General features: G+C 37.0%; 1 protein-coding gene across 4 annotated transcripts in view; it reads right to left on the reverse strand.

Annotated features, from left to right (window-relative positions):
• The window catches only part of EPS15 (epidermal growth factor receptor pathway substrate 15), a 161,210-nt gene that overhangs the window by 60,684 nt on the left and 74,167 nt on the right, over positions 1-26,359 (reverse strand). For all 4 annotated transcript variants that reach the window (XM_057500206.1, XM_057500205.1, XM_057500204.1 and 1 more), the window contains one exon: positions 5,486-5,558. In XM_057500206.1, coding sequence (XP_057356189.1) covers positions 5,486-5,558 — 73 coding nt within the window. The remainder of the gene's footprint in view (positions 1-5,485; positions 5,559-26,359) is intronic.

A 26,359-nucleotide genomic window follows, 5' to 3' on the forward strand; every position in this document is an offset into this window, starting at 1 on the left:
ACCAACAGCAAAAACAAGGAGGACAGCAGCAATCAGAGAACGAAAAGGATGAAGTGAACAAGACTACTGTGAAACAGTACCAAGGTTTTTTTTAGAAAAATACCAAAGCAAGCCACATCCACAGTTCTCATCCAGGATTGAAGGGATCATTGAGCTGGGATCTCGGTTTTATTTAAAAAGAATTTTCAAGGAAAACATCCTGTTCTCTAGAAATCACACAAGTTACTGAAATGATAACCTTGTTCCCAACCCTCCACACCCCAGGAAGTGCTTTGAGGGGAATGGAAATAAAATTTCAACAAATACATTAAAACTCTTAGTTATATTAAGAGATCCAGAACCCTAAGTCAGTTATACACTGAAGTATTAAACAAAAGTATTAAACCTATGAAATATTAGCAATGCATGTTTGCATTTGTTTCATAAAAACAGAGGAAAAATAAACAAAAAAGGCCACTAATTTATGAATAAAACACTTAAAAAAAAAACAAAAACAAAGTATATATACAGACATGTGCTTATACCTATACCTAAAGAGTTAATAAAGAGAATGAGGGGAATTTAAAGTATATTTTACAGAAAATGCTAATTATTTAATTGATAAAAAAAAACTCTATATAGACTAATCCCAAACTAGAAATAACCAGGTACATTCATTATGTTGACCTAATTATCTAAATGGAAGTTCTAGGGGCATTTCTAAGATAAAATAAGTATTAACTGTACAGAAAGATGTTTAGGTCAAAGAACAGAAAGGGAGTCTATTAAACTAGGTGTTAGAAAACGTAACAGCTTGCCTTAATTTCCAATTACGTGCTTCCCAGCATGTTCTAAGAGCACTACTGCTAGGAAAAGAATGTTGAGCTCATGAATCTAATTTTATTTTAACCCAAAATAAGTCATCTCTCTTCATCTAAGAAAACAAAAAACAACTAAGTCAATTAAAATGAAAAAAATACAGAGAATTACTAATGAATTACTGCATCTTTACTAGTAAAGTATAAATAATTGGTAGCTTCTTTTACATGAGGGTAGTATGAACAATATAGAAAAGTCTGACTCTTCATGATAGCTATTATGCTCCCAGTCCTTTCTGTCTGTGGTTTCTTAGTGTGTTTTGTCCCTATTTTAAATTTCATATACAAAATTGAGGTTCATTCATTTCTACTGTCAACAGGTTCCTTGAATTTATCTCTGTCTAACAACATATTACTAAATATAGTGAAAAATATGATCCAAGATATAATTTTTAAGCTTAAGGAGCTCACAATATGGTCTGGAAAATATTGGACTCTGTAAACATACGCACTAAACTAGTAGAATACGTTCACATACTAGATATGCCAAATAAGTGGATACACACTCCTCTCAGAGTTCCAACTCAGGGAAGACTGGTGTAGACTGGACAGACTGGGACAGAGAAGGTGGGATTAGAGCTGGGCTTTTAAGGCATGGGTAGAATTCACATAAGCAGGGAGGTAGGGAACATTCTAGATTGCAACAACAAAAGGTATTGAGGGTGGGAATAAGAAAAAGAATGTATATAGCACACAGTTCAGAGGCAGACAATCCAAAAATAAGTAGTACAAAAGGAAGGTTTGTATCTGATATTTTTTTCTATCTCCAATAAACCCATGAGGTATGACATCTTCCATCACTACCAGTGGCAGTGGGCAACAGTAAAGATTTTCACATCTGAGAGTGATGATATTAAAATTGGTTTAGGACGAAAGGCAAGAAGAAGATGGGGTAAGCAGTTACAATCTGACTTTAAAACTTTAGGTGTTATGTGACAAAGGTGGCAGTAGTAAGAAGGAAAAACCCTAACAGAAACAGGAAAGTTCAAAATTGAAGCCATTTTTTTTCAACAAAATGAGACTCATTTTAGACATATTGACTTTGAAATGATAAAAACCAAACATTTCATTAGAGATGTCAGACTGGCACTCAGGAGAGTTGAAGACTTATAAATATTTGGGAATCATCAGCATAGGGATGACAAAAGTGTAGAAAAGGAGAGAAAATGGGAAGGGGGTGTCAATCAATCCTTGGTAAAGGCAAGAGAAGGAAAGGGTCAGAGACAGGTATCTAGGAGAATGCAATCCAAGAAAGCATTAACCAATACCGGAAGGTCCAATAGATTTGGCTTTACAATTATTGCTGGTCCTGAGGAGAAAATTAAAACAGAATGGTATGGGTAAACAGCAGACTAAATAGGGTTACTGAAAGAATAGGAAAGGGACAAATGACCACACAAAGCAACAAAAATAGAGAAAAAAAGGTTGGTAGCTAAAGTGGCAGAACGAAGGGGGAAAAAAAAAGAGGTGTTTTCAAACTGGTGATTCCTGTGTGCAGATAGCCCTGAGTAAAGATAGAAGTCAGAGAAGAAAAGAGGTTGACAATGAAGGGAGAGTTATGAGGAAGACAGCAGAGCACAAAACAATGCATAGTACCAGTCAGAATATTTACCCGGTGCCAATCACTCTGTGAGGCATTTTACTGCATACATCATTTTATTCTTACAGCAACTCTGTTTGGTATTTTTATTAATTAATTAATTTTATTATCCCATGTTACAGAAGAGAAAACTAATGCACAGAGTGGTTAAATTATTTACTTAGGATCACAAACCTCAGAAGAGCCAGAACCAGGAAATGAATTCAATTTTCATACTAAGTTGTTCCTATAAACTTTTATGCAAAACTGAGGAAAGCATACACATGAAGGTGAATTCCTTAATATTTGTTGACTACTCAGAAGAAAAATTTTAATGAAATCATACGTCAGCAGTTTAAAGTAGGAAAGAATGTGGTTCTTCTCCCCTTAACAATAAAAAAGCTCAAACCAAAAACATTTTAAATAGAATGGCCTTTTATAGCTTTTTGCCCTTGGAACACTTTGGCCTAATTGCTCCATAGAACCTGATAAGCTGGCAGTGTACCTCATATGAATTAGTGATCATCTCATGAAATAAAATTCGAAGCTAATTGTTTAGTTTGCAAGAAAAAAATTCTTGAACTGAAAGTTTTCAAGATGGTAGTTCGTGGGAATACAGACAGGAAACTAAAACTTGGAAATTAATTATGTAGTAGATTTTCTAATTTAACTGAATCAGGATGACTATATAATTGCAAAATAGAAAAGAACAAGTCTCTTGGCACTTTGGTCACATCTAAAGAGGCTTAGAAAATTTGGGTTTCTATCATAATATGAGCTTGTATAATCACTAACATGAACACAGAGAAAAGCCAAGTACACTCAGAAAAGCCATGTCTGGATTAGGTAGACACCCACAGTTGGTTACAATTCCCTTACTTCTCCCCTGATGTCTGCATTTTGACATTTCATTAACAACTATTTTAGAAAGTGTGATCAGAAAGAAGAAGTGAAGTTGTTTGATTCTGCTACTTTTTAATACCTCCAGCAAACTACTTTTTGCCAGAGACATTAGAAAATAAATACTAGGTGCTGGAGTTACTAATGGATTTTAATTATCCAAGTTATTTCTAATCTGCTTCTCATTACCAATGGGAAGATCAGAGTTAACTGAACAGGTAATGAAATCTACTTATTACCATTCCTGGTAAGTTGTTCTGTGCTTTAGAAAATTGAAAATGATCACTAGATAAAAAGTTTTAATTACTTGTAAATGTCAATTATCTATGTCATTCTTAGTCTCATGTCTCATTACCATGGATGATAGAGAGACACCTCTATTGGAGTAGAATGTGTGGAGAATCTACTAAGGCAAACCTTTTTTTTTCTTTTTCACTTATGTTTAACCATTACAACTTGGTCTTACTAACTATGCTCTAAGATACCTTTTATTTACAGCACCCTGTGTAGAAAAATTCAAGGATTTAGACATCCTGTGCCAATCAAATATTTTGGATTTAGCAAAGCTTACAGTTTAACATATACCTTACCATCACCACTAAGTAAAGGACAAGCAAATCACAAAGAGATACTGACAATAGAACTTCTATAATTACAAGAAATCAAATATTCAATGGTAGCCCATTTACCCTGACAGGAACGATGTAAATTTTTAGTGTTATTCCAAGCCAGCCTTTTAAAATCACATCTTCAAAGGATATAGGACAGAAAAACCAAAAGGGAGATACATGAATACAAATAAAAAAATACTGACTTCACAAAAAACCTTTCTGTACACTGAAACATTATCTGGCTAAATTTGAAAGCTGTCCAATATTGTATCAGTAACTATGTCTCTCCAGATTGAGAAAACTTTTGTAGATAATTTTATCTTCCATTCTTAAGCTATTTTCAGCAATTACTGCATAAAGTCTATGCCTCTCTTGCACTTCTTAAGCCAAAAACTGCACAAAACTAATATAATCAAGGTACCCACTACCACCACCAAATCTCACTGCCACCAAGAGAAATATTATTAGTGATGATCTCTTGACTTGTGCACCACCTTTAGGAAAATTCCAGTACATACAATAAATGCAGCCATCCAGTAAGAGAATCACCTTCTAACAAGAAGTCTCTCTGGCTTCTTTCTTAATAGCTCAGTAATCATTCTCCCCACCCTAGCATAGCCCACCTGACAGACAATTTCTGGTGAATGTCCTACATCAAAACAAAACAATGGATGTAATGATTTAGAGCTTTCACCCATTTAAAACTATCAGGACAAGCAGGGAAGTCCAATATATATGTAACATGTTAAGAAATGCCCATCTGTTAGCTCTTACTGGCAAATGCTATCAATGCTTCTACATCCAACATCCTCTATGTGCTGGTATAGCATTCAGGAAACAGTGCCCCAATAACATGGTCACATGCATTGCTTACTGCTCTAAATGCAACACTGTCCAATTTTCATATTTTTGAATCATTTCCCAATCAGAAATAGGTTTTACTCTTTTCTATTTGTAAAATGAAGCTCCTTAACACAGCACTTAGTGAACATGAATTAAATCTCTTTATGCCAAAGTTTAAGATATCCTGCCTTCTAAGGAACTTATAAAATGCTATTTTAAATAGTTCCATATCATTTCTCACCTTACCAGTATTATCAGAAATAGTACTTTAAAATATTAGGTCTCCTAGCTAACAAAAATCTCACATCTGTGAAAAAGCAATTTGCACTTTTGTGGTAAAGATGATAATTATGATGATGATCTCATTTAATTTTATTGCTGTAATAGTATTTAATATCATAAATCATTCAAACTATCTCTAATGATATAATATGCAGGTAAATATTCTCTTAAAAATACTTTTAAAATTAGAAATTTATGCTGAAAAATACTGTTTTCTCATTGCAATGAATTCTTTGCAGGCCAAAATTCAGAGAAAAACATTTTGCAAAACATAGATATTTGTATTAAAAATAATAGGTATTCCTTTGACCTGCTCACCAACACCACAACCATCACATAGTAAATAACCTTATTCATTTAAAATGAATCCTCCTAAATCAGAAATGGAATACTGAATTTAATAGTTTACATACCTGAACCTCGTTTATTCTCTGTTTAATAGTATCTTCTTTCTCCTTAAGGTCCTGCTCCACATTATTCTTTTCCCTAGAAGACCAGCAAACAATGCAAGAATATTTGAGAACATCAGCTACAGCTGGTATGGTTATCCATCCTCCTAATCCTGAGTCGCTTTTTAAATACATAGTGAAACATTCAATTTTTAAACAAAGGGCAGATTTTCCTACCCTCTTTTAATTATTTATGGAATAGAAATCAATATAAGCTCTGTTTGTAAAAAAAAAAAAAATGCTTTCTCACTAAAATGTGGTGAAAAGGGAATAGATTATAAGAGGAGAAAAATAATCAATGAAACACTCAGGTTTCACTGATCTCACTGTTGCTATGGAAATGCTGTCCAATGAAAATTGCTGGTTGAAAAAAGGAGGGGTTGCATCAGCTTTGTGAGCTTAACCCTTAAGTACCACTGTCAAATCAAATGAAATGGCCAACAGAAACAGTCAACAATATTAAGGAAAAGAACATTTACCGAGGTGTTAATTCCCCCTTAAATCACTGTGTGTGTCAATTTCAGAATGAAACAACATAGAGAAAATGGCAAGATTATCTATACACAGGTCATTTGCTCTAGCAAATATCACATCTGCTCAAAAAAGCTATTTGATAGGACCACCTATCAATCCCAATTGATCAAATATATAAAATAATGTACACTAAGTAAAAAAAGAATCATATTAGCATTTCTCTTTCCATACTCTTTGGATCAAACGTGCTAAGATCCACTTCTTGTTTGAACCATCATTATTTAAATTCTTACATGGTTCTATCAGGACTGGATTCCTAGAATGAATCCTAAACAATCTTGGATTCAGAATTACAAAATAAAGCTATTTCTTTTGACGTAGTAAGTGTAACTGCCATTTATTCTGAAGTCACACACATGTGCACACATGCACACACACAGCTCCTTTTGCTTTCTTCTCTTTTCTACAATATGAAAGAAAAAGCTAAAGATTTCTGCAGCAATACATTTTTGAGGTGGGGAGGAAGGTATAAGAAGGCAACATGAAAAAGGGAGGATGGCATTTAAAAATTCCTCCAGACTACTACTGCAGAGTTTCTCTTCAGATCTTTATGACAAGTTTTGCCCTAGACATAACCCAAACATAAGCTCAAGTTCCATTAACCTGCAGCACAGAGGAAAGTGAGAAACTTAGGCCAAAGCAGATACTTAGGTGACAAATGCAAGCTACATTTATATTTCTCATCTTTTTGTGCAATTTTAAATGTGGACAAAAATCAACTGTCTTAGATATGTAAGTACAATGTTCTTAAGATTTGTATGGGATAAAAAAGTACAAGAATAAAGCTGTTTGTATACTGTTACTTTTGAACACTTGAGATGGCCAAGAAGCTCACCGGTTGTCAGATGGGTCACAATATGGGTCTCAGTGTTGGGGAGATTTTAAACAGTCCCTTACCATGTGAATTGTTGTTGAAGCCCATTCCTCCCATATGTCAATCTACTTATTATGTAAAGGTCATCCCCACTTCCAACCCTTATAAAATAAGGTAAAATCAAAAATAGAAAAACACAGGAAGAAAACTCTAAATATACCCCTCAAATTCTGCAAGCTTAATTTTGGAAATGTTTTCTTTCCCCCTTACGTGAGCAGAAGAGCGTTTTCAGTCCTGTTGAAGCATATCAGAGATAAGTCACATGAAAACCTAGCCCCCTCCCTCTTCCCAAATCCTCAGAGGCATTCCACTCGAGGTCAGTGTCAATTCAGCCCCTTGTTTCCTACAGTGGGTAACAAAAACTGAAAACATTACACAGTATCACAGATCAGCATTGCACACACTAATGTTTGTATTCAATCCTTTCTGCTCCACTGTTAACAGCTGTTACTGACAGTTTCTGCTCATAAGATCAAGTGTGCATGCAGGAAAACAGGGCTGCGAGAAGGTAGCAAGCTGACTTAACACAGCCAAGACAGAAAAATGGGAGAGCAAAAGAAGGAAGCTCACTTGGTGAAAAAGTAAAACAGATTAAAAGGGACTCAGCTCTAACCAGCAAACAGTCTGTTTGGATAAAATGGAGGAAGCTTAGAAAGTACAAATTTCTTTCTTCATTTTGGGTGTGGCAGTTGGGGGAGCAGTGGTGATGTCTCCAAACATATCATGAAGACCATTCCCAACTAAATAAAGTATGGGAATCTTTAGACAAGAATTTATCATGGTACTGAGATCAATTAATTTTAACTTTTGATCCACTTTTACCTAGTAAAACTTTGGTCTCAAAATAATTTTTCATTATCAAAATCAAGGTAAATAAAGTACATTCTTGAAGAGAAAACTTTAAAAAAATAATAAAGTGACCAGTTATACTACTTTCTATAAAAAATATTACAAGTGAAAATCTGTCCTTTAAGTCAGGCTGCAAATAATTTTCACATTTAACTTAGATTATAATTATTGAGAGATACCAAACTGTTATTTTGTGGTATTCATAGGCTCTTAATCCCTATAGCTATTCTTCTTATTTCAGGCAAGTGAAAAATCTAAACACACACTTAAGTGTAGTAAGCATGCTTGGCCATATTCCTTACAGTCTCCTCTTTCAAATAGCATGCCTATTTTTCTAAAAGTGATGCATGCATAACTAATACAAGGCACTCTGCTTAATATTAGTAACTTAAAAACTTAATTCTATCTAAGATTCTGTGCCACAGTAAAAAATATTTAGATGCAGTATCCTAAGGAGCCCTTCCAATACATGTGAATAAAACAGATAAAAGACAGATTTCAAAAATAGGTGTGTGAGCATTTCATCTAAAGCACTACTCATCTCTTGGATAGCAGAAAAGCTACTGCCTTCACCTTAGTAACTATCAGATAGGGGAAAAGAAATGAACCTGCACGCCCCTTCTCTCTAGCCCTTTTCACTCCAAAAGATGCTGGTACATCCGGAAGAATACACAAATACCTAAGCCATAAAGAAAAGACAGGAAGAAAGCATCCTGATGTCCCTCAGGCTGACTGCTTTGATTCAGTGGAACCTAGTATCTGAACCAAAGCCCAAGTAGGCTTTCAGAAGCCTCAAGTTGGTAACTGTAGAAACCTACTATAAAGTAATTAAAAGCCATTCACAAGGACAGCCAGGCTCAGAGACCTTCATTCATGCTATTCACTTCAATTTTCTCAGGCTCGTTTATGGGAAGAAGGAAGTGAACCATGTGTCTTAATTTTGATATAATACCAATATTGTCAGAGAAACAGGATTAAATCACCTTCAAAGCCCTTCCCAAATACACAGCTTTATGTCTTTTTTTCTGAACATAAGCATCCATTATTGTCCAATCAGAAAACAACAAAACTAAAAATCAGTTCTAGAAACTTTAAAGTTGTGAGACTTACAAAAGTATATTTCTTAACCCTGAAACTTATTTACAAAAATCCTTTTGGGTACATTTGATCCTAATGATTCTCTTATTGTTAAGTAGTTTTAACTGCCAATAAATTTCTCTAACAAGCATAGGACAATATGCTATTCTCATTATTTAGTCTTCAGTAAGGCATCTGGGTATTAGGGGGGCACAAGAAAATGGGACTAAAAACTGGAGGCCTGGATTTTAATTTGCCTGTGCCATGACATAGTTATACTGACTCTATTAGGTCATATAACCTTTCATAGCCTCAGTCTTATTTTTAATTATGCAGATGCTAACTTCTCTACCATTTTAAGATTTGTAAGGTGAAATGTACAGATGTCATGTAATCAGGAAAAAAGCAGGCTTTGAGCTTATGCTATGGTTGCTTTTTACTCATAATATTAACATTACTTAGAATTTAAAATAACACTGATGGAATAACTTTTAAATTTATTAAAAGAAATTATAGATTATCTAAAAGTTTAGAAAACACTGATCTAACACACAGGTGTAGAATATATAATCTGAAATCTGTGCCCAAAAATCTTGTCTCAAATAATCAAAATAATTTATTCTCTACTTTTACAAACTCATTATATGGTTTTCAAAGCATAAGATTTGGAATAAAATGGTTCAGAAATCAAATACCACCACAGCTCATCTTAGTTAAATCACTGTAGAAACAGCTATTCTTTCTGGCTGACCTTCTATTCTCCTAGGACTCAACAATCCTTTTAGGAAACTGCTTTCCCTCAACTATCACCTTTCTACCATATAGTTCAAGTAGAAGACCATCTTTTTACAGACTCAACCTCTCTGAGCAATGACTGGCCAGGGATTGACTCCCAACTAAAGCTTAACCAGTCACAATTATCCCACCTCACAATCAAAGGGATTAATTCTTGAATGGGCTCAAGACCAAAGCCAAGAGTCAGAATCTTTATGTAGGCTGCCTTTATTTGGAACTAATAGAAAACTAGTGTTACCACTACCATATATCTACTACTACCACCACCACCAATTACAGAAACTAGCATTTATTAAGCATTTACTACATGATAGGGGTTATGTGATAAGCACTTTATATGGATTATCTTACTTATTCTTACTAAAAATTATTCCTGTGAAATAATGAAGATGGGCAAACGTGAGTCCATGTGCAGCTGGCACTCGCTGTCCCTGAATAAAGAATAATAAAACTTTCACACAAAGAAGTTGAAGCAAAAGGCAGGGAGATAGAGAATCTTGGTAGGGCTTGGGTCCTGGTTCTTATCACCCCCTGTGATGGTCAATTTTATGTACCAACTTGGCCAGGCCATGGCACCCATTGGTCAGACACCAGTCTCAATGTTGCTGTAAAGGCAATTTTTTGGATGAAATTAACATTTAAATCAATAGACTTTGACTAAAGTAATTACCCTCCATAGTGTAGGTGTGGCTCATCCAGTCAGTTTAAGGCCTTAAGAGAAAAAAAAACCTGAAGTTCCCAAGGGAGGGGGAATTCTTTCTCCAGATTGTCTTTGGACTTGAGCTGCAACAGCAACTCTCCCCTGGGTCTCCAGCCTACTGGCTTGTCCTACAGATTTCAGACTTGCCAGCCCCCTAACTGTGTGAGCCAATTCCTTAAAATAAATTGAAGATAATAGCTATGACATATTACATGTAGGGATTGTTGTGAGGAATGAAAGAAAAAATACATAATGGAACTCAATATATCTCAATGCAACTTTAAGACCTATCTACTGATTGAACAAATATTGAGTCCAACTACATACTTCTCACTGTGCTACACTTTAGAGATTTAAAAAAAACAATGAGACACGTACTGCCATTAAGAAACTCACAATTCAGTGTGAGAAAAATACTAAAAAATAATTGCAATGCAGTGTACTGTGCTACAACAGATAGGCACAGAATGCTATAGGAACATAGAAGATGACTCAAAAAAGGCTTCCCTGCAAAAGGTTTAGCTGCAAAATAAGCTGTGCAGATCCTAAGTGGTATGTTTATCAACAGAAAGTATTCCATCCTAGGAAAGTTTTGAAAAGGAGACGAAATGTCAGCTAAGAATGAATGAATGAATGAATGTTGCATAGAAAATGGCATTTCAAATGGAAGAGAGAGCTTACACAAGAAAGGACAGAGGATGTCAGCAAAATGGCAGATTAAGAGGAAGACTAAAACTTTACAAATTTCATGAAATACATGACTCTCATTCCAAGAAGCTCAATAAACTCCAAGCAGGGAAAACCAGACAGACCCATACTGGGATACATTACAACCAAACTGTTGAAAGACAGAGAAAGAATCATGAAAGCAGTAAGAAGGAGACTTGTCACATATAAGAGATTGTTAGTAAGATACCACTGGATTTCTCAGCACAAACCTTGAAGGCAGTGGGATGATATACATAAAATGCTAAGAGAAAAAGACTGCCAACTGAAAATACTGTATCTGGCAAAACTGGCCTTCAAAAAGGTGGGAAAAATTAAGATATTTCCAGATAAACAAAACTAAGACACTTTGAAGCCATTAGACCTGTGCTACAAGAAATGCTAAAGGGAGTCCTTCAGGCTGAAACCAAAGGATGCTGCTAGACAGTAACTCACAGCCATATGAGGCTATAAAAGATCTCCCAAGAACATAAATACATGGACAAAAAAACCCAAACCAGTATTATTATAATTATGGTCTACAATTCCCCTTTATATTTTCTATAGGATTTAAAAAACAAATGCATAAAAAATAATGACAAATCATTGTGACTGTATACACAGTGTATAACAATGTAAGTTGTGGCATCAATAAGAGAGCTCATAGGAATAAATTCTGTATTGACTGAAGTTGACATCAAGTCCTATTAAATCATTCAGTCTGGGAGGACAAAAAATTCCAGAGATGAATAATGATGATAGTTGCGCAACAACATGAATGTACTTGATGAGTTATAAGGTTAAAAATGACTAAAATGAAAGAAATGGAAGCAACCTAAGTGTCCATCAGTAGATGAATGGATAAAGAAGACGTGGTACATATACACAACGGAATATTACTCAGCCATAAGAAGAAAACAAATCCTACCATTTACAACAACATGGATGGAGCTAGAGGGCATTATGCTCAGTGAAATAAGCCAGGCGGAGAAAGACAAGTACCAAATGATTTCACTCATATGTGGAGTATAAGAACAAAGAAATAGCACTCCAAAATCTTACAACTACAGACTATCTACTGTTAAAAGAACATATGGGATGTGAACAGTCCCCAGGAATGGGTTGTTTTAATTTGTCTGATTTCTCTCAGACTGTTCAAGTTCAGTTGGACAATATCCACTTTATCATAGATAAGTTTTCACAAATGCCTAAGGTGCCTAACTGGTTTTCTTGGTTTCACTGGAGATGGCTGGTAATTATAGGTCTGCTTTGGTTATGTAACTGTACTCCTATTATGTTAATGTGTGTGCGCAATTTAATTAGTAGTTTAAAACCTATACATGCTGAAGTTACTCTACAAGAAGATATGTCAAAGAAATAATCAATCTTCCCAAGTTTTCTTCCGCCTGCTACTTCTATAGCTTTTCACCTTCCTTCCTAATTACAACCCTTAAATAGAATTCGTGCCTCATATCGAATTAACCGAGTATCATAATTCTTCCAAGTGGTAAAGATACCTCAAGACAAATGCTGAGCATAGAAGCCACAGGGCATAAATCTGCAAAGAAGTAAAAAGCTAATCTTTTCAAACAATAAGGCTTCTCTCTCACTTACCAACTTTACATTTCCCTGTATGGCCCCGGAAGATGACTGATTAGCCAGAGACGGGTAAGATTCCTCAAGGGAGGAACAACCTAAGACAGACACAGTCACAGGGGGGCCATCAGGTGAGAAACTGGGGATCAACAGAGGTGAGGCTTAGAACCTCACCCCTCCTGTTCTGAGAGAAATCTTCTGCATCCGTGGATGTTTTATTGCCCTTGTCTAGCTTGGATTAACACATAGTCTACAGGCACACACCTGATCATCTACATTTGCTCTCTTACAACACTAAACTATGTTTTCTACCTTTATCTTATATCTACCTACCACTTCAGCATTTTATTAAAAATAATAATAATAAAGAGAGAAATGTGGTATCCACATATAAATCAAGTATAAAAATCAAATGAATATTTATATTTGAACTGATTGTTTATAGTTCATAATGCATGAGCAAAAACGAAAGTTTCTGTGATGACTGCCCTTGTACTCTTCACCATGTAACTTATTCACTATGTAAGAATTTGTTCTTAAAAAAAAAAAAAACTCAGTTGAATCTTAGAGGGATGTGAAAAATATGTCAAAAAGCTATTTAAGGATCTCAGGTTTTTCATGAATAATCCAACTTGGATTACGTTCAGAGTCTTTTGTAGGACATGTTCTATGTCACCTATGTTTCAACTCCCTAGTTCTCATCAAAACAGACTCAGCTTCCACCACTGGCGTTTTTCTAGAAGCACATCAAGCCCCTCCACCTGTTGATTATCCTCCTCAGAGCCTTAATCCCTCTCCAAATTCCCCCAAATCCAACAGCACATATAATAACACACATAAGCTCAAAACACTCAAGCTGCATCTCTCATGTACGCCAAGCATGAAAAGAGGACGACATAGATGCTATTAATAAAACACCTGCCATTCTGAAAGGAATAAAATACATATACTTATAAAACAAACAACAAAATAAAACATAATTTGGGAAGTGCCCAAATCAACCGCCTGCCTAGGAAAGAGCAACTGACTAACTCAGTGGTTTCTGATAGCTGGTCTCTGATAAAACTTTAATTGGTTCTCTATAAAGATGTGAAAAATAATCATTAATAATGATCAATTATTAATAAATATCAATCATTTATTGAGCTTTAAAAAAAAAAAAAGAACAAGGAAAAACTGAAGGAACAAAACAGTAGCAGAATCACAGAACCCAAGAATGGACTAACAGTTACCAAAGGGAAAGGGACTAGGGAGGATGGGTGGGAAGGGAGGGAGAAGGGGGGGAAGAAGAAAGGGGGCCTTATGGTTAGCATGTATAATGTTGGGGGCGACACAGGGAAGGCTGTGCAACACAAAGAAGACATGTAGTGATTTTACAGCATCTTACTATGCTGATAGACAGTGACAAATGGGGTATGTGGGAGGGACTTGGTGAAGGGGGGAGTCTAGTAAACATAATGCTCCTCATGTAATTGTAGATCAATGATACCAAAAAAAAAAAAAAAGGGACCCCAGGGCGCCCCTGCACCCCTTCCACCAAGGAGGACACAGCAAGAAGACAGCCACCTATGATCCAGGAAGTGGGTCCTCACCAGACCTTGAATCTATTTGCGCCTTGATCTTGAACTTGCCAGCCACCAGAACTATGAGAAATAAGTATTTGTTGTTTAGGAGCCACCAAGTTTTGGTGTTTTTGTTATAACAGCCTGAACAGACTAAGACATCAAGCCAGTATTTTAAGGTTGTGTGAGGGTGTGGGACATAGTTCACGTCAGTGGGGAAACTGAGCTCTATGCTACTGTCTCCCCCTGCAAAACCGCATGTGAGAAGAGGCCACAGAAGGCCTGTGACTTGACAGAGCACACTCAGGAGAGAAGAGATGTGTGAGGGGGCATCCAGAGCAGAGTCGAAACTGGGGAGCTGAGAAGCAATTAATTGTTCTGATAAGAAAAAAAGTGGAGGGGAGTATTTGGTGGGGGTAGTAAAAGAAGGGAGGGAGGGAAGGATGCTCAGGGGCTCTGAAGGAAGATACCTCACCCTTGTTTGCATGTTGTTTGTACTGAAAACTCCTTCCAGACCTCCAGTTCCTAGTAAAGTCTACTGTGCGCACGGGTCCGGTGTGTCTGTGTCTGTATGTCTCTGTGTGAATCTGTGCGTGCATATGTGTGTGTGTGTTTATGTGAATGTTTCTGAGTCTGTGTCTCTGCATGTTTGTGTCTGACTTGGTCTGTGTTTGTGTATGTAGGCCTGTGTGTGTGTCTGTTTCTCTGTGAATGTTCCTGTATGACTCTGTGTGCCTGTGCTTGTGTCTGTCAGTGTGTGTCTGTGTAAGTCTGTCTATCTGTGAGCGTGTCTGTGAGCGTGTGGGTGTTTCTGTCTGAGTCTCAGGGTGTGTGTGTGTGTGTGTGTGTATCTGTGTGTGTCCGTGTCTCTGTGTGTCTTTGAGTATTTCTGCGTGAGTCTGTATATTATCGCTGTGCCTACCTGTGCTTGGGTGTGGCTTCGTCTTTATGTGCCTATGTTTGTGAGTTCGTGTCTGTCTGTGTCTGTGTGTCCTTGTCTTTGTGTATGTGTTGGAAATCACAGCAAGGGGCTGAATGCCCACCAGAGCGAAGATGACTGAAAGCTGTTGCAGGCGCCAGAGGAAGAAGGAGAAGTCGGCGAGAAGGAGGAAGCTGAGGCCCAGGGGCCAGGCAGATGGAAGGCCCCAGGAACTCAATGATATCTTTGCAAGGACGCTGGAATTCCCCTCAGGACCCAGAATGTGGGTAGGGGTGGCAAGTCAGGTCAGTGCTACAGAGACTCCATAGGGCAGGATGACTCGCCCCCAGATTGGCACCTGGCTTCCAGGGTGTTATCTCCATTTTCAGCTGAGAAAATGGAGTGTCACAGTTAGGACCTCACACTGAAGAGAAACACACTGCAGCTGAGCTCCCAGAGGACCTGGATGGACTGGACCTTGGATGAAAACACTGAATCACACAGTGAGAAAAGCATTTTTCTTTCAATTTGCTCTCAGTTCGTTGGCTGAGAGTGTCTCATGGGCACGACTTTACATTTAGCAACTCTTTACCACTGGCTAAAGCCTTCATATTCTTTTTTTTTTTTTTTTTTAGTCCATTGTTTATTAAACAGTTACTCAGGGCATGCTATGAGCTAGGTGTTATGCTATATGCAGGGGTACTTGAATGAGTAAAACATCCTGCTATCATGAAATTCACATTCTTTTTTTTTTTCTTTTTTTTTTTTTTGCATGAAGAACATTATGTTTACTAGACTCCCCCCTTCACCAAGTCCCCGCCACAAACCCCATTACAGTTACTGTCCATCAGCGTAGTAAGATGCTGTAGAATCACTACTTGTCTTCTCTGTGTTGCACATCCCTCCCTGTGCCCCCCCACACATTATACATGCTAATCGTAAAGACCCCTTTCTTTTTTCCCACCCTTATATCTCCCTTCTTATCCATCCTCCCCAGTCCCTTTCCCTTTGGTAACCGTTAGTCCATCCTTGGGTTCTGTAATTGTGCTGCTGTTTTGTTCCTTCAGTTTTGCTTTGTTCTCATACTCCACATATGAGTGAAATCATTTGGTACTTGTCTTTCTCCACCTGGCTTATTTCACTGAGCATAATGCCCTCTAGCTCCATCCATATTGTTGCAAATGGTAGGATTTGTTTTCTTCTTACGGCTGAATAATATTCCATTGTGTATATGTACCACATCTTCTTTATCCATTCACCTATTGATGGACACATAGGTTGCTTCCATTTCTTGGCTATTGTAAATAGTGCTGCAAAAAACATAGGGGTGTATCTGTCTTTTTCAAACTGAGCATAGGGTAAATTCCTAGAAGTGGAATTCCTGGGTCAAATGGCATTTCTATTTTGAGCTTTTTGAGGAACCTCCATACTGCTTTCCACAATGGCTGAACTAGTTTACATTCCCACCAATAGTGCAGGAGGGTTCCCCTTTCTCCACAACCTCGCCAACGTTTATTGTTGTTTGTCTTTTGGATGGTGGTGATCCTTACTGGTGTGAGGTGATATCTCATGGTGATTTTAATTTGTATTTCTCTGATGACTAGCAATGTGGAGCATCTTTTAATGTATCTGTTGGCCATCAGAATTTCTTCTTTGGAGAACTGTCTCTTCAGCTCCTCTGACCATTTTTTAATTGGATTATTTGCTTTTTGTTTGTTGAGGTGCATGAGCTCTTTTTATATTTTGGATATCAACCCTTTATCAGATCTGTCATTTATGAATATATTCTCCCATACTGTAGGATACCTTTTTGCTCTATTGATGGTGTCCTTTGCTGTACAGAAGCTTTTCAGCTTGATATAGTCCCACTTGTTCACTTTTGCTTTTGTTTTCCTTGCCCGGGGAGATGTGTTCATGAAGAAGTCTCTCATGTTAATGTCCAAGAGATTTTTGCCTACATTTTTTTCTAAGAGTTTGATGGTTTCATGACTTACATTCAGGTCTTTGATCCATTTCAAATTTACTTTTGTGTATGGGGTTAGACAGTGATCCAGTTTCATTCTCTTACATGTAGCTGTTCAGTTTTGCCAGCACCATCTGTTGAAGAGACTGTCATTTCACCATTGTATGTCCATGGCTCCTTCATCATATATTTATTGACCATATATGTTTGGGTTAATGTCTGGAGTTTCTATTCTGTTCCACTGGTCTGTGGCTCTGTTCTTGTGCCAGTACCAAATTGTCTTGATTACTGTGGCTTTGTAGTAGAGCTTGAAGTTGGGGACCAAGATCCCCCCCACTTTATTCTTCCTTCTCAGGATTGCTTTGGCTATTCGGGGTCTTTGGTGGTTCCATATGAATTTTAGAACTATTTGTTCCAGTTCGTTGAAGAGTGCTGTTGGTAATTTGATAGGGATTGCATCAAATCTGTATATTGCTTTGGGCAGGATGGCCATTTTGACAATATTAATTCTTCCTAGCCAAGAGCATGGGATGAATTTCCATTTGTTAGTGTCCTCTTCAATTTCTCTTAAGAGTGTCTTATAGTTTTCAGGGTATAGGTCTTTCACTTTCTCAGTTAGGTTTATTCCTAAGTATTTTATTCTTTTTGATGCAATTGTGAATGGAATTGTTTTCCTGCTTTCTCTTTCTATTAGTTCATTGTTAGTGTATTGGAAAGCCACAGATTTCTGTGTGTTAATTTTGTATCCTGCAACTTTGCTGAATTCCAATTATTAGTTCTAGTAGTTTTGGAGTGGAGTCTTGAGGTTGAGGGGTTTTTTTGTACAGTATCATGTCATATGCAAATAGTGACAGTTTAAGTTCTTCTTTACCAATCTGGATTCCTTGTATTTCTTTGTTCTGTCTAATTGCCATGGCTAGGACCTCCAGTACTATGTTGAATAACAGTGGGGAGAGTGGGCATCCCTGTCTTGTTCCCGATCTCAGAGAAAAAGCTTTCAGCTTCTCACTGTTCAGTATGATGTTGGCTGTGGGTTTATCATATATGGCCTATATTATGTTGAGGTACTTGCCCTCTATACCCATTTTGCTGAGAGTTTTTATCATGAATGGATGTTGAATTTTGTCAAATGCTTTTCCAGCATCTATGGAGATGATTATGTGGTTTTTGTCCTTTTTATTGATGTGCTGGATGATGTTGATGGATTTTTGAATGTTGTACAATCCTTGCATCTCTGGGATGAATCCCACTTGGTCATGGTGTATGATCCTTTTGATGTATTTTTGAATTCGGTTTGCTAATATTTTGTTGAGTATTTTTGCATCTACGTTCATCAGGGATATTGGTCTGTAGTTTTCTTTTTTGGTGGGGTCTTTGCCTGGTTTTGGTATTAGGGTGATGTTGGCTTCATAGAATGAGTTTGGGAGTGTTCCCGCCTCTTCTATTTTTTGGAAAACTTTAAGGAGAATGGGTATTATATCTTCTCTGTATGTCTGATAAAATTCTGAGGTAAATCCATCTGGCCCGGGGGTTTTGTTCTTGGGTAGTTTTTTGATTACCACTTCAATTTCTTTGCTGGTAATTGGTTTGTTTAGATTTTGTGTTTCTTCCTTGGTCTTGGAAGGTTGTATTTTTCTAGAAAGTTGTCCATTTCTTCTAGGTTTTCCAGCTTGTTACCATATGGGTTTTCATAGTAGTCTCTAATAATTCCTTGTATTTCTGTGGGGTCCGTTGTGATGTTTCCTTTCTCATTTCTGATTCTGTTGATGTGTGTTGATTCTCTTTTTCTCTTAATAAGTTTGGCTAGAGGTTTATCTATTTTGTTTATTTTCTCAAAGAACCAGCTCTTGGTTTCATTGATTTTTTCTATTGTTTTATTCTTCTCAATTTTATTTATTTCTTCTCTGATCTTTACAATGTCCCTCCTTCTGCTGACTTTAGGCCTCATTTGTTCTTCTTTTTCCAATTTCAATAATTGTGACATTAGACTGTTCATTTGGGTTTGTTCTTCCTTCTTTAAATATGCCTGGATTGCTATATACTTTCCTCTTAAGACTGCTTTCGCTGCATCCCACAGAAATTCCGGCTTTGTGTTGTTGTTGTCATTTGTTTCTATATATTGCTTGATCTCTATTTTAATTTGGTCATCGATCCATTGATTATTTAGGAGCATGTTGTTAAACTTCCATGTGTTTGTGGGCCTTTTTGCTTTCTTTGTACAGTTTAGTTCTTGTTTTATTCCTTTGTGGTCTGAAAAGTTGGTTGGTAGAATTTCAATCTTTTGGAATTTACTGAGGCTCTTTTTGTGGCCTAGTATGTGGTCTATTCTGGAGAATGTTCCATGCGCACTTGAGAAGAATGTGTATCCTGTTGCTTTTGGATGTAGAGTTCTATAGATGTCTATTAGGTCTATCTGTTCTAGAGTGCTGTTCAGTACCTCTGTGTCCTTACTTATTTTCTGTCCAGTGGATCTATCCTTTGGAGTGAATGGTGTGTTGAAGTCTCCTAAAATGAATGCATTGCATTCTATTTCCTCCTTTAGTTCTGTTAGTATTTGTTTCACATATGCTGGTGCTCCTGTGTTGGGTGCATATATATTTAGAATGGTTATATCCTCTTGTTGGACTGAGCCCTTTATCATTATGTAGTGTCCTTCTTTATCTCTTGTTACTTTCTTTGTTTTGAAGTCTATTTTGTCTGATACTAGTACTGTAACACCTGATTTTTTCTCCCTGTTGTTTGCATGAAATATCTTTTTCCATTCCTTGACTTTTACTCTGTGCATGTCTTTGGGTTTGAGGTGAGTCTCTTGTAAGCAGCATATAGATGGGTCTTGTTTTCTTATCCATTCAGTGACTCTATGTCTTTTGATTGTTGCATTCAGTCCATTTACATTTAGGGTGATTATCGATAGGTATGTACTTATTGCCATTGCAGGCTTTAGATTCGTGGTTACCAAATGTTCAAGGTTAGTTTCCTTACTATCTAAGAGTCTATACTTAACTCACTTAGTATGCTGTTACAAACACAATCTAAAGGTTCTTTTCTATTTCTCCTCCTTTTTCTGCCTCCTCCATTCTATATATATTAGGTATCATATTCTGTACTTTTTGTCTATCCCTTGATTGACTTTGGGGATAGTTAATTTAATTTTGCATTTACTTAGTAATTAGTTGTTCTACTTTCTTTACTGTGGCTTTATTACCTCTGGTGACAGCTATTCAACCTTAGGAACACTTCCATCTATAGCAGTCCCTCCAAAATACACTGTAGAGATGGTTTGTGGGAGGTAAATTCTCTCAGCTTTTGCTTATCTGGAAATTGTTTAATTCCTCCTTCAAATTTAAATGATAATCTTGCCGGATAAAGTAGTCTTGGTTCCAGGCCCTTCTGCTTCATGGCATTAAATACATCATGCCACTCCCTTCTGGCCTGTAATGTTTCTGCTGAGAAGTCTGATGTTAGCCTGATAGGCTTCCCTTTGTATGTAATCTTATTTCTGTCTCTGGCTGCTTTTATCAGTCTGTCCTTATCCTTGATCTTTGCCATTTTAATTACTATGTGTGTTGGTGTTGTCTTCCTTGGGGCCCTTGTGTTGGGAGATCTGTGCATCTCCATGGCCTGAGAGACTATCTCCTTTCCCAGATTGGGAAAGTTTTCAGCAATTACCTCCTCAAAGACACTTTCTATCCCTTTCTCTCTCTTCTTCTTCTTCTGGTATCCCTCTAATGTGAATATTGTGCCGTTTGGATTGTTCACACAGTTCTCTCAATATTCTTTCATTCTTAGAGATCCTTGTTTCTTCTGTGCCTCAGCTTCTTTGTACTCCTCTTCTCTAGTTTCTATTTCATTTAACATCTCCTCCACCATATCTAATCTGCTTTTAATATCCTCCATTGTGCTCTTCAATGATTGGATCTCCAACTCTATTCATTCCTGAGTTCTTGGATGTCTTTCTGTACCTCCATTGGCATGTTGATGATTTTTATTTTGAACTCCCTTTCAGGAAGAGTCACAAGGTCCATATCATTTAAATCTTTCTCAGGAGTTGTATTAACAATTTTACTGTGGACCAGGTTTCTTTGGCATTTCATGTTTGTATATGGCGCCCTCTAGTGTCCAGAAGCTCTATTCTGGAGGTGCTGAGCCCCTGAAGCAATGTCGGGGGTCGCAGGGGAGCAGTATTGGTGCCTGGCGGGAAGAAAGAGCTGTTCCCCACTTCCTGGCTGCTGTGCCCATCTCCACTGCCTGAACCAGTGGGCTGAGCACACAGATATAAGCTTTTGTCCCAGAGCAGCTGGATATGTATCCCTGCTTTCCACAAGCAGCTGGAATCCCAGTCTCCCCAGGACCTACTCCTGTCCCAGCTTTCCAACCCCTTAATCAGAAGAGTATGATGAAAGCACCATGAAATGTAGGTTTGTGCTCCCAGCACAGATCTCCAGAGCTAGGTATTCAGCAGTCCCAAGCCTTCCACTCCCTCCCTGCTCCGTTTCTCTTCCTCCCGCTGGTGAGCTGGGGTGGGGGAGGGGCTCGGGTCCCGCGGAGCCACAGCTCTGGTACGTTATCCCGTTCAGTGAGGTCTGCTCTTTTCTCCAGGTGTGTGCAGTCTGGCGCTGTCCTCTTCCCTGTTGCTCTCTCAGAATTAGTTGCCCCAACTATATTTTCTAACTGTATCCAGTTTTAGGAGGAAGCCTCTGTCTCTCCTCTCACACCACCATCTTTAATCGAAATTCCTTCATATTCTTTTAAGGAAAATATTTTTCTCATTATCAATCAAGACCATGCCAGCCTTAGTCCACACTGCCTGGATATACGTAACTACAGGGCTACAGATATTATATCACACCAGTAGTCATGATGACAAAACAAGTCCAGGATCATTCTTTAGTTCATCTGACTGTCTTATCAACATAGGTGTGGTGGCATGGAAGTATCATTTTTCCACTTGATAGATCTCGCAATCATTGTTAAGTACTTTGGGGATAAAATATGAGGCGTTTGATTCATTGGAAACTAATATTGAAGCCCTCCTGAACTTTAAAAAAAAAATGGCTAAAATGGTAAACTTTATGCTATGTGTACTTTACAATTAAAAAATAATGGAGACAATAATGAAAAAAAAACAGGCAGAGAAGACAGGTGGTGATTATACAGCATCTTGCTACACTGATGGACAGTGACTGTAGTGGGGTGTAGCGGGGGGACTTGGTGAGGGGGGGAGCCTGGTAAACATAGTGTTCTTCATGTAATTGTAGATTAATGATAGCAAAAAGAAAAAAAGAAAAAAGAAAAAACAAGGCACAGAAGTGGGAAAATTCTAGATAGTAGACTAATTTATCTAGGGTGGAGAGTTGGTATGTGCTGGAATGGTAGATCAGGGTAAGATGATGGAAGAACTTCAGTACTATGTAAAGATACACAGATTTTTAATATATAGGCAATGGAAGTCCCAAAAGGTTTCTGAGCTGTTTTTTCTGAACCATGAACGGCATTATTTAGCAATACAGTTCCTGTTTCTCTGCAAGCTTCTGTTCTATAGGGGGAAGAGAGGAAGCAGAGGCTTATTGTTCAGAAAACTAATAATTGCTAGAAAGGCAATCAAACACTCTGACTCTGTTTATCTTGAGAACTGCCAGAAGTCTTGAGCTAGATTACAGTAACTACAGACAGTTGATGAAAAAGCCTTGGCATTTAATTCAAATCAGTCTGAAAGTTAAACAACCGTCCAACCTAAGAATTCATAGTGAGTTAACAAAAACTTAAGTTTGAGAGTAAAGACATTGATTTACACCTTAAGTTTTAAATTGCTCTAAAAGTTGCCTTAAATATACAGTCTCTACATGACTATGTATTATTTCATTCCTTCAACACAGTTACTGCATACCTACTATATGCCAAACGAGATTCAAGTTGAGCCCCTATCTATAGTTTGCTGAGAAAATAATCATAGACATTAATTATAAAACCGTAAAAAAAAATGCTGTGAAAGTTTAGGTGAATATGGTACTATGGGAATAACTAAACTTAGTTCTGAGAGGCTGTCTTAATGAGTTTTATTTTTGAAAAATAAGTCAAACAGTACATTCATGGGCATAAACTGTTAAAAAGAGAGCTTATCTACAATCAGGAAAAACATAGACTTTGGGGTGTGGCTCACATGACCACTGCCTTGTCAACGGCAGAATCCAAAATTAGATGGTTTATTTTTTAAAGAAAGAAATAAATGACTTTGCAAACCCCCAGTAACTAACTTATTCTACTTACCTAGCAAAACAAAATAAGGTGAAAAAACTAAAAGAAAAGAAATGTAAAACTAGGCCTTAGTTTTCCTTAATTATAAAATAGGGATAATAAAGTTGATGGGGAGGACTAATTTACATTTCATCTAGAAAGATTTCAGCACAATGCCTAGCACATGTTTAATGAATGTCAGCTAATTACCCTTATACTGTTTGCCAGTATAAAGTACACCATTTACTAGCCTTTTGAGAGGTTGTAATCAAGGATCCAGAGTGATGGTAGTTAGGACTTAAATATGTTGGTAAAGACTGAATCCTAAATCCTTGAGGAACTGAAATTTCTTGGTAGATATTGTTGTTACCCAAAAATAGACTGTTACACATCTTAAAAGTTAAGATATGTTAATCTCTTTTAAAAAAGGTAAGGGCTCCTTAATTAGCTACCAGTGCCATAAAATTATGCAACTATATGAAATGTAACTTTTACAGAATACAATTGATTCAGACCAGAGCAGTCCAACAGAAATATAATGCAAGCCAGATATGTATTTTTAAATTATGTCATATATTGAAAAGTAAAAAGGAACAAGTGAAATTTATCTTAAAATGCTTTATTTAATGCAATATATACAACATATTTATATTCTTCTTTGAAATCCAGTGTATTTTATACTAATAGTACATCTTAATTTGGATTAGCCATATTTTAAGTGGTCAACAGCCACATGTGGTTAATTGCTACTGTTATTAGACAGCACAGACAGACTCAGACTTTAGCAAGGAGGGTTTCAAATAAGGGAAGTTTCCCTAAACAGAGGTTTTAAAGGATCATCTATGTACTTTATGTGAAAATGAATTAAGTTTCCTCCTTACTACAAAACACACACTACAACCTAGAGCTTCAATTATTCCATCAGTAATGTCATTCCTGAGTTAGTCTCAATTGAGACCTTCTAGTATCAGTACCACAGATCTTTACAGGGTCAGAAACAGATCAGGTTGGATTACATAAGGAAAGGACCTCCAGATTTGATAGCACAGACCCCGGAACAAGTGGGGAGTAGGGGTGTGGACCCGCCATGGAGTTAAAAATCTGCATATAACTTTTGACTCTCTAATAACCTAAATACTAATAGCCTCCTGTTGACTTTATGGTTGTAAATGATAAAATAGACTAATATCTACATATATTTTATGTATTTATGACATACCTTATTCTTAATTCTTTCAATATTTCTAAGCTAAGTTCATCTGTGAGTTTTTTCCAATTGTCACGAATGTCAAAAAAAATTCCAATATATTTATTTTTAAAAACTGCATTTGTAAGTGGACCTTCATGGAGTTCAAACCTGTGTTAAGGGTCAACTGTATAAGCAATGCTCTTCCCCAGAGTGAATGAGGTTTCTAATGGTATTGAAACTGAACTAAACCAAAAACATAAATTTTTTTTATTAAGGTATCATTGATGTAAAATCTTATGAAGGTTTCACATGAGGAACATTGTGGTTTCAACATTCACCCATATTATCAAGTCCCCCACAAACACCCCATTGCAATCACTGTCCATCAGCATAGTAAGATGTTACAAAGTCACTACTTGTCTTGCTCGTGCAATACTGCCTTCCCCATGACCCTCCTACATTATGTATGCTAATCATAATGCCCCTTAATCCCCTTCTCCGTCCCTCCCCACCCATTCTCCCCAACCCCTTCCCTTTGGTAACTGCTAGTTCCTTCTTGGAGTCTGTGAGTCTGCTGCTGTTTTGTTCCTTCAGTTTTGCTTTGTTGTTATATACTCCAAAAATGAGTGAAATCATTTGGTACTTGTCTTTCTCCACCTGGCTTATTTCACTGAGCATAATACCCTCTAGCTCCATCCATGTTGTTGCAAGTAGGAGGATTTGTTTTCTATTTATGGCTGAATAATTTTCCATTGTGTCTCTATGCACATCTTCTTTGTCCATCCATCTACTGATGGACATTTAGATTGCTTCCATATGTTGGCTATTGTAAATAGTGCTGCAATAAACATAGGGGTGCATATGTCTTTTTGAATCTGAGAACTTGTATTCTTTGGGTAAACTCCTAGGAGTGGAATTCCTGGGTTGATATTTCTATTTTTAGTTTTTTGAGGAACCTCCATATTGCTTTCCACAATGGTTGAACTAGTTTATTTCCCACCAGCAGTGTAGGAAGGTTCCCCTTTTTCTGCATCCTCGCCAGCATTTGTTGTTTCTTGTCTTCAGATGTTGGCCATCCTAACTGGTGAGGTGATATATCAGTGTGGTTTTAATTTTCATTTCCCTGATAATTAGTGATGTGGAGCATCTTTTCATGTGTCTGTTGGCCATCTGAATTTCTTCTTTGGAGAAGTATCTGTTCAAATCCTGCACCCATTTTTTAATCAGGTTATTCATTTTTTGGGTGTTGAGGCATGTAAGCTCTTTATATATTCTGGATATTAACCCCTTATCAGGTAAGTCACAGAAACATAAATTTTTAAAATATTCAAGCCATATGCTAATATTGCCTTAAATATTTTTAAGAAAATCAGTTTTTAAGTATGATCAATGTATAGACCGACACACTTAGGAACACAGATTCAGGCTACCTAGTTATATAGTTCTAGTCTCTCTTCTACTAGGCAAAGAAGTGTTCATTCAGTTACTCCAACCATAACTGTGGAGCACCTATTCAGTAAATGCTGTGCTCCAAGTACTGAGCTGGGTGTTAGGGATGATGGTGGTGGTGGTGGTGGTAGAGAGGATGAAAATGAAGATGATTACTAACAGGTATTGAGAATTTACCATGTTCTAAGAACTGTACTAAGTATTTTACATGGTATTATTCATATTTCCATTTTACAGATGAAGAAATGGAGGCACAGATAGTTAAAGAACTTGTCTAAATCATATCAGGAGTCAAAACAGGCAACCAAACCAGGTTAGAAAGTCCATGCTCTCAAATACTATGTTATATTGCCTCATTACAAATAAGAGACAATCTGTGCTATCACACAGAG

The sequence above is a fragment of the Manis pentadactyla genome, chromosome 4 (assembly GCF_030020395.1).
Source record: "Manis pentadactyla isolate mManPen7 chromosome 4, mManPen7.hap1, whole genome shotgun sequence".
NCBI lineage: Eukaryota > Metazoa > Chordata > Mammalia > Pholidota > Manidae > Manis > Manis pentadactyla.